Here is a 10,342-nt window from a genome sequence, read left to right on the forward strand (position 1 = left end):
CCGCTACAAACTCCTCCAACAATGGTTCCGGTGTTCTGTCGAGTTTAGCAACCTTGTCAAATTATGCTACCCGAGTGTATATTTAAAGGTAAAATACAAAAAATAAAACATGCTCGCAGTAGAAGTCTCTGTGTGTGGTATTTGAATAGCCTAACCGCTGTATCAGTATAAAGTTCAGGCAATATATTAGGTAATTAAAAAACGATTTTATATTTTTTTGTATTCTATTTGTATTATATTTTTATACGTTTGTAACACTCAAGCAAACGATGACGGTCAAAATAGTAAAATGCACCCGAGAAAAAAACTAAATTATCATGAAAAACACATGAAAATTCACACAAAAAAATGAGAGTTTAACGCATGAGCAAAGCTGCTAAGTAGCACAATTCGATGGGTAGCATAACTCGACAGAACACCCCGGCACAGACTTCAGACGCGGCCTTTGCAGCTGTTGTGGAAATTATGCATGGGAACAATATTACAGTCTCATTTTAATACGTTTAATACAATATAATATGACATAACATTAAAAAAAAAATATATATATATATATATACAGTTGTGGTCAAAAGTTTACATACACTTGTAAAAAAACATAATGTTATGGCTGTCTTGAGTTTTCAATAAGTTCTACAACTCTTATTTTTCTGTGATAGAGTGATCGGAACACATACATGTTTGTCACAAAAAACAGTCATAAAATTTGGTTCTTTCATAAATTTATTATGGGTCTGCTGAAAATGTCACCAAATCTGCTGGGTCAAAAATATACATACAGCAACAAAATTTGTCAATTTTGGTGATGTAGCGAGTTGTGTCAATCAAATTAGCTTCATGTCATGGCCTCTTCACTTCTTGTAAGTGATTCTGATTGACTACAGCTGTTGACTTCTCATGAGCCCATTTAAATAGGGCTCATTTGACCCAGTGATTAGACTCAGCTACAAAAGCTACAATGGGAAAGTCAAAGGAACTCAGTGTGGATCTGAAAAAGCGAATTATTGACTTGAACAAGTCAGGGAAGTCACTTGGAGCCATTTCAAAGCAGCTACAGGTCCCAAGAGCAACTGTGCAGACAATTATACGCAAGTATAAAGTGCATGGAACAGTTGTGTCACTGCCACGATCAGGAAGAAAACGCAAGCTATCACATGCTGCCGAGAGGAGATTGGTCAGGATGGTCAAGAGTCAACCAAGAATCACCAAGAAGCAGGTCTGCAAGGATTTGGAAGCTGATGGAACACAGGTGTCAGTCTCCACAGTCAAGCGTGTTTTACATCGCCATGGACTGAGAGGCTGCCGTGCAAGAAAGAAGCCCTTGCTCCAGAAAAGGCACCTTAAGACTCGGCTGAAGTTTGCTGCTGATCACATGGACAAAGATAAAACCTTCTGGAGGAAAGTTCTCTGGTCAGACGAAACAAAAATTGAGCTGTTTGGCCACAACACCTAGCAATATGTTTGGAGGAGAAAAGGTGAGGCCTTTAATCCCAGGAACACCATGCCTACTGTCAAGCATGGTGGTGGTAGTATTATGCTCTGGGGATGTTTTGCTGCCAGTGGAACTGGTTCTTTGCAGAAAGTAAATGGGATAATGAAGAAGGAGGATTACCTCCAAATTCTGCAGGAAAACTTAAAACCATCAGCCCGAAGGTTGGGTCTTGGGCGCAGTTGGGTGTTCCAACAAGACAATGACCCAAAACACACATCAAAAGTGGTAAAGGAATGGCTAAACCAGGCTAGAATTAAGGTTTTAGAATGGCCTTCCCAAAGTCCTGACTTAAACCCCATTGAGAACATGTGGACAGTGCTAAAGAAACGGGTTCATGCAAGAAAATCATCACATTTAGCTGAACTGCACCAATTCTTTCAAGAAGAGTGGTCAAACATTCGACCTGAAGCTTGCCAGGAGCTTGTGGATGGCTACCAAAAGCGCCTAGTTGCCGTGAAAATGGCCAAGGGACATGTAACCAAATACTAATGTTGCTGTATGTATATTTTTGACCCAGCAGATTTGGTGACATTTTCAGCAGACCCATAATAAATTTATGAAAGAACCAAATTTTATGACTGTTTTTTGTGACAAACATGTATGTGTTCCGATCACTCTATCACAGAAAAATAAGAGTTGTAGAACTTGGTAGAACAGCCATAACATTATGTTTTTTTACAAGTGTATGTAAACTTTTGACCACAACTGTATGTATATATATATATATATATATATATATATATATATATATATATATATATATATATATACAAGACAAGATAGGACAAGACATTAATTGTAATTAACTCTTCAGCACAGCAGTTAAGTGAAAGCCATTCCAGGAGACTCTACCTCATAAAGCTGTTATCTAAGCAAGAGGTGCTACTTTGAATAATCTAAAATATAAAGCATATTCCTAGTTTGTTTAACACTTTTCTTTACTAAATAATTCATTTTTTGTTTAGTTTGAATGACTTTATTATTAGTATATAATGCAGAACAAAAAAAACTCACTGAATTTGCGGGTTATCCAAACGTTTGACTGGTACTGTACTATAACTCAAAGCTGAATCAGCGGAAAAAATGAAACAAGATCAGGCGAAAACAAAAGGCTGGGCTGTGGCGCCACCTGCAGTCTCATTGGCTCGTCTTACATTGGGGCTGTAGTATCCTTCTCTTCTCTGTGTGTGTGTGTGTGTGCGTATGTGTTTGCGCGCGCGCGTGTGTGAGTGTGTGTGTGTGCGCGCACGCGCGGGTGTGATGTGAAGGAAACGAAACTATAACTCAGGAACCTGAAACTCGCCTCTGACACAATGGCATTCGCTGTGGCAGGTAAGAGCCTTTATATTTCCATTAAATATATTACAGTGCCACTGTTCACACAACACTGACCATTAAACCCGTTTATTTCCATTAAATCCCAACATCCGAACAGCTTCCAGTATCCAGGTCAGGACAGGGCGGTGGGCGGTGGGCAGCTCCTGGCTGTCTGTTCTCACAGTGCTGATATGTTTTGTTGTGTCGGCTGAACTGCAGGTAAGTGTTGAGCAGCATAATTAAAGAAAAAAAATCTCTGTCAATCATGAAAAAAATATTTATCAAACACCTAAAAAATATAGATAACTTTTAACTGTTTCTTCTTATTATTTATTTATTTATTTATTGTTTACCATAAAACTGAATGGTGGTACTTACCTTCTGCATTAGTTTTTTTCTGCGTGAAATCTACCTACTACTTTAACTTTGAGTAATATTGTATTCATAAAGTATCTCTATATATATCTTTTTACATGATATGTAAATGCCATTATCGATTGATTTTCTTTTAAATTCTGGAGATCTTTGATTGTTGCTCCAGCAGGCACGTAAAAGTATTAGTATAAGTTATCCTTACGTAAAATATTTGTCATCTGACGTCATGACCAACATTTAACCTGAAATTAACGTCTATTGACGTTTGTGGCCAGCTGGGGCATGTAAATAGCCATTTTCTTTTATTTGGCACCTATTTTTTTGATCCAGCTGGCTGTACTAAATCCCTACTTTCAGTGTCTCTCCAATAATATTACTCCAGTGAAGTACAGACACAACATTTGTTTTGTAAAGTAGTTCTACTTTGTTACTGTACATCTATGCCCATCATCACGGTTTCAAAGAGTTAATCCATTAACTAAATTTAGTAGGATCAGGAAAATGGGCACAAAATTATATTATTATTACTATTATTATATTATTAATAAGTAATATAATACAGGAAATTGACAAATCCTGCACCTAACAGCTGGGGTTATGCATAGGGCTCAGCCAGGATCTACTATTCACTCAACTAACAACAATAGCAAAACCACCACAATCTGATACTGGCTCGACAAGAATCCAGAAGCACAGCCTAACACTATGTTCATGGTCCATTGCCTCAACTGCCAAGTAACAGACCTACCAAAAAATAACCTATGAACAAACAGAATCCCTCCTTAATCTAAGCTCACTTCCTTTAACTATGGCAACAACACACTTACCTAAGCACAATCACACACAATAAATCACATTATAAGTTGCGTGAGCAGAACACAGCAACCACTACCATCTGATACTGGCTCGACAAGAATCCAGAAGTATAGCGAACTATGTTCATGGTCCGTGCCTCAACTGCCAAGTACTCAGACGTCTACAAAAACTCATGAGACAAATTATATATTATAATATAATATAATTATATAATATATAATTATATAATAATATTATATATTATTATTCTATCACATTTAAAGACTATTTTTTTGATTGAATATATATATATATTTTTTACAGATGTCTAAACAACAGAGAAGCCCTTACAGTGAGAAAGGTATGGAATTTATAAAATAAAAAAAGGCTCTAATCCACTTAAATATTCAGACACACCTAAATACACTGACTCAAGGGCGTATGCTTACATAGAAATTAACTTACAAGCCAAATGCAAATAGTAACATTTATACTTACGCACAACATTATTTACCAAGGAATTAAAACAAAAAATGTTAAAAAAATATTACATAAAATAATTCAATAAATTACCCACATGTTTCCAGGATATGTGTCTTTTCCCTTAGTCCTGATGGAATCACATCATAAGCTGCTTCAAAAAAATACCTAGAATGTATTAAGGATTGTAAAACACAAGACAATGTAAAATCTTTGTACCTATGACTGTAGCTAGGCACAATATTTTTAGCAAATCATAATGCACAACATAACAATAAAACCTATAAAGTTTGTATTGTATTGTATAATGTATTAAGATTTTTACATTTCCAAGCTTTATACAGTGTCTGACTTTCAAAGCTTGTACTAACACTTATCTAACATGGGCTCCTCTAAGCAAATGATAAATTGATTTTGTGAATCGAATATCAGTTTGTGGTTACTACAGTGCAAAATATTTTTGAGGAATTGCAGTTCAGGAAAGCTATGTGTGTTATGTGTATGCTAAGATTATCAACATTATTAGCTTTATCTATGAGTGATCATAAGGACTTTGATGAAAAAAACTTTATCTCCGATATGAGATCTACATTGACAGTAGATGTCAATGTAAAAGTCTGATGGAGCATTTCTGTTGGTTAATTTATCATTGAATTCTGACAAAATGTAAACACAATCTTTACAAAATCCTCCCATATTCGGTCACATTATTTTAAAAATGTTTTTGCACGACAGCAACAGTGCACTCTATATACAGTATATAAAAATATATACTGTGTTAATTAGAACAATCAATGTAAAAAGAAATAATGCTAATTTAATGATCCAACAGTGCAAGAATTTGATGATGAACTTCGGATTCTGCTCATTGGAAGGACCGGTGTGGGCAAGAGCGCAACAGGAAATACCATCTTGCGAAAAAAGGCATTTGAATCTGTTTGCTCCTCAGCCTCTGTCACCACACACTGTGAAAAAGTTCATGGAAATGTGAATGGAAGGACAGTCTCTGTGATTGACTCTCCTGGTCTGTTTGACACTAATTTGAGTCCAGATGAGGTGATGAAACGAATTATGCTGTGCATTCCACTGTCCTCTCCTGGTCCACATGCCTTTGTAGTTGTGGTTACATTAGGCAGATTTACAGAGGAAGATGAAAAAACAGTTGACCTATTTCAAACCATTTTTGGTAAAGAATCCTCAGAATACACTATCATCCTCTTTACTCACGGTGATCAACTGAAGGGGAAAAGCATTCATCAGTTTGTACGTCAAAACCAGAAACTTATGCATTACATCAGGATGTACAGCGGACGATACCACGTGTTCAATAACGAAGACCAGGATGAGCAGCAGGTCATCCAGCTACTGGAGCAGATCGATAAGATGGTATCTGCAAATGGGGGGAAACACTACACATCTGAAATGTTTCATGAGATTGAGAGATTAATAGAAGAAGAAAAACAGCGCATCCTGAAAGAAAATAAAGCTCAGATACAGAAACAGATAAAGAAGCTGAGGACTCAGCTAGACGGGAAAAGTGCAGAAACGGCAATCCAAGTTTATATAAGGGACAAGGAACAAAAGGCAAGATGGATAGCTGAACGAGAAATGTCACTGTTCGAGAAAATCCTAAAATATCTTAAATCAGTCTTTGATAAAATATACAATTTTACTTTATATGAGTATATTTTTAAAAGTTTCTATACTCCAACCGTACCTCCAATTATCTTCAACTTCAGGAAAAACGATCCCTGCGATCCAGAGGGGCATGTAATATGCCTGTAAAAGACTATACATTAACCAATGTCAATGTTAAGAAGACAGAATAAATAAATAGAGACCTACTGCATAAAGTAGATGTAAATGTGGAAATAAGGTTCAGAGAGGAAATTCTTTTTTCAAATTTAACATTAGCATTTGAACTTAAATTAAACGTCTACAGCAAGCTCCGTTTTGCTGTTACATTGGTTTTGCTGTTACATTGGTACTGCAAGGTAGTGGTCGATGCATGTTGTATGACAGAGATTTACATATAATGTATTTTACTTTCATGTGTTCTTTTTTTCCCTATTTATTATATCACGTTTAAGAAATCCAATAATAACCTTTTTTGCATTTCTGGGCTTTGTACTATATAATTATTAATTGTACTAGTAATGACAAAACATACAAACCTTATTCTGGGAATTTGCAATGTTCCTTATGCTTTATTTATTGTTGGTTGATGCAAAATTGAAGTTACTGCAGATGCAGATGCATGAGACAAAACTCAATTATGCAATCAGAAATTGTTATTGTTTACTGTATTTCTGTTAGGATATGCACTTCATTGCCAAATGTCGTTAAACATGGGACTACTACATACCTGTCATGTCTCCCGTTTTGGGACCCCTTGTTTCTGTCTTCCTCCTGAATTGGTATTTTCCTGTAAATTTCCCGTATTATATTATTATAATAAAAAAAACATTCCTGTGCCTCTGCAAACTGAAATGCCACTAACCTTGCGAGAACTGCCACCTAGCTGTGCTCGCGAGGTTAGTTCCGACAGTGGGAACAACTCTGGAACAACAAATCAGAGAGATGGATGGATGCAAAGAGAGAAAGGGTATCCAAAAAAGTGAAGACTTCATGTAAATATCTAGAAAAGCATTTTATTTAAGCTGTATTATAAGAATTAAATAAGTAGGAATGTTTACAGCATTTTAATGGCAACAAAGGTAGTTGTAATTGTAGTTTGTAATTGGTTCACTGGTGGTTATTTTAGATATCTTGTAAACCTGTCTTAAAATGTAGGAGATACTGAACCTCGGTTAGTCTGGTGGAACGGCTCGAAGCGTGCGGAGGAAAATTTCCTTTATTTTAAATCCAAAACTTGACAGGTATGCTACTATAATGTCTCATGATTTTGCCATGTCCACTGGAAGTTAAAGAACCCTATATTGACCTTTGGGACATGCATGTGGGGCCTCCTGCACTGAGTGTTGTTCACTTGCCCGTTTGCTCAGTCATTTCTAGCCTGTGTCTAGCCAGATACCACCAGTCAGGATCATTACTGTCCACTGTGCTGGTGCTGGCACCCACTATCAGGCCATGCTTGAATTCACAACATAAGGCCTCACAACGTATGGAAACACTTCAAGATTTGGTCAGGGTAAGGAACTGCTATCACCCACGATGTTTAGCATGCAGTATAATGTATTTGCCCTATGATTCTCAGCTCCTGTTATGGATATTCTTGATTGTACTTCACTATGTAATTTTGTATTTTCTTTTGTTCGATTAAATATTTATGTGTGCAGGAATATTCCAGAGTTGGATCCACTGTATAATTGTGGCATAGAGCATTTAAAATAAAGATAAAAAATATCAAAATAAAAGAATGCTAACAACACATCAAAAATTAAACCATTCATTTTATGCTTTCTATACTGTTTCTGTACTCTACTTTTTTTGTTCTGCCATGAGATAAAAATAAAGACATAAAATGCCACCAGATCAGTATAGTGTGTTTGTGTGTGTGTGTGTGTGTGGCTGTGTGTATGTAAGCCACTCTTGCACTAACAAAAGTGTCCCATGCAATGCCTCTTGCTATGGCAGCTGTTGGAGCCTGGCAGATTTGCCAGAGCATTAGCATTCAAGTCGAAATGAGAGCAGCACTGAGATAGCCCATCGCATTTATCTTTTCAAAAGGCAGAGACATAAAACCTAATAATGCCTGACGCTTCAGCAGGTAACACCTCAGTCTGATGAAATATGGAAATGCCGCTTGTTTGTTCAGTGAAGTCTGCAGTTGGGTGCTGACATTTTCCCACATTAAGCCAGTGTAAGCCTATTAATCTGCAAAACAATTCCATATGTGAAATCCAGAGGCAGCAGAGAGGAAAAGAACCTCACTGAATTAGAGCAAAGTTTGGGTTTGATGAATATGTAAAGCTTATCTTACAAGCAGCCTGTGTTCAACTTCTTTGTTGAACACTGAACTTCCTTTTCTCTCTTCCTTTTCATATGCTTTTGCTCTCATACCTTGATCGTTGTATTAAAAAACAAATGAAAAATACCAATTTCAATTAGTTTAGCATTTTTGTTATGGAATGTACACTGACATGCCAAATGTTTTAGAACATGGTACTAGTACCCTGTTCCACAGCTTTCCATGTACAAAAAAAAAGCTAAAGACTGCTGCACTCACTTGTGCACAGAGTATGGGTTTGGGGCCTCCTGCACTAAATGTGGATGTAACTGCTGACAGATTCACTTTACTATCTGTTTGCATGGACAATTCTAGGCAGACACCATCATTCACAATCATTACCACCCACTGCACTGTCCACTGTGGGTGTGGCAGTGCCTTCTATGGTGCATTCCCGTACACTTTGGTGTTCTAAAAACTGTCACCTGAGGTAACACTTTATCAGTGGGAAGCCATCAAGGCCCTTTACACCCTAAAATATTATTAAAACATTTGAAACATTTAAGATATTAGTTCCAATTTTATTAATTTCTATTTAAATACAATCAACATCTGAACAATTATCAAAATACAAGCAAATACATTCTTTAAACATCCCCATTTTTCAATTGTGTTGGAACAAGAGGGGTTAAATTAAATGTAGTCTATGTCTCCTCCTCCACTGAATATTGTTGTTATTAATACTGTGGTGTCTTCTCTTGATGGATGGTTCTTGAAGAAATGAGACTTAACACACTGTCTTCTATTTTATCAATCAGGTTAAGTTTATTATAACAGAATTTCAGAAATGACAGTGGAGAGAGTGGAAGTTCCTGATTCTTGGGTGTCTGAAGATTCTCTCCCTACCCTCTCTTTGTTCTCCCAGGGTTTTTATACGTTAAGATCAACGCATATCACATTTCTTTACCATAAACGGACATGTATGTTTTCAGGCGTGAGTCCAACAATTTAAGGTAGAAACAGATGTGGGGTGTTTCTCATTTCTCGGCCCCCGGCCCAATGAACCCCAAGACCCCTCACTCTACAGGCAAACCCAATGACCCAGCATTCTACTTGTATGGACAGTATTCCATATGAATACACTTACATATGAAACACAGCGTTTTCTACCATTTTAATACACCACAATACAATTATTTTTAAAATGTTTGGGGCATAATTATTTAAAAATGAAAGCAGCACTAGGTAGGATTTCCTTGATTTTGTATCTTTTTAAAGAAGTAAAATTTCAGCTTAAAACTCACTGCAGCGCTCCATTGAGGTGTAAAAGGAGGAATAGCGGTGCTCTTGTGTCTGTGCCGGGCTCCTCTGAGCTCAAACCAGACTCTGTAAGTTTTCCGAGACGGCCGCGACCAACGCTCGCGAGAACTGCGCCCTGCTTTCCGACCTTCAGTTCTGACTTCTACAAGGACTACTGGTTCATTCTTTACAAACTAACATACAGACACTCTGGCACAAGCTGGAAAGAGACCGAATATGTCTGTGAAAGCCAGAAAACGAGAAAGAGAAACTAATCCGCCTGAAACATTTATTACACTCAGCAACTGCAGGGGGAGCCCACGAGCACAAAATCTCAATCCTACCTAGTGGAGCTTTAAGTATTTCTAACACTGAATCTTTTATTACTATTTAAGTACCCATTATTAAAAGCTTAGTCTTAGGGAAGAAAAAAAAATTCTGTTGTCATTATTGTGACCACAATATATATGTTAATCTTGTTTATAAGCAGTCTTTTTTGTTGTTGGACAATTGACTTCTATTCCTTTTGTTCTTACACCTATTAATTGTCACATCTTTGGAAAATTTAAATTGCTTATTCTTTTTGGGCAGCTTGTTTCGTTACATTAATGTGTGTACTTTTGTCTTCCAAATTACACAACCGAAAAACTTTGACTTACTGCAAACCTATAACT

At 36.8% G+C, this 10,342-nt stretch overlaps 1 protein-coding gene across 1 annotated transcript; it reads left to right on the forward strand.

Moving 5' to 3' along the window:
• The first annotated feature begins 2,252 nt into the window (after positions 1-2,252).
• LOC103047093 (GTPase IMAP family member 9) lies at positions 2,253-7,949 on the forward strand. The gene is made up of 4 exons (XM_022672846.2): positions 2,253-2,824; positions 2,928-3,028; positions 4,304-4,340; positions 5,292-7,949. Exons 1-4 carry the CDS (start codon positions 2,806-2,808, stop codon positions 6,242-6,244), a joined length of 1,110 nt encoding a protein of 369 aa, XP_022528567.2. The 5' UTR covers positions 2,253-2,805; the 3' UTR covers positions 6,245-7,949.
• The last annotated feature ends 2,393 nt before the right edge of the window (positions 7,950-10,342 follow it).

This window comes from Astyanax mexicanus, chromosome 14, assembly GCF_023375975.1.
Source record: "Astyanax mexicanus isolate ESR-SI-001 chromosome 14, AstMex3_surface, whole genome shotgun sequence".
Lineage (NCBI taxonomy): Eukaryota > Metazoa > Chordata > Actinopteri > Characiformes > Acestrorhamphidae > Astyanax > Astyanax mexicanus.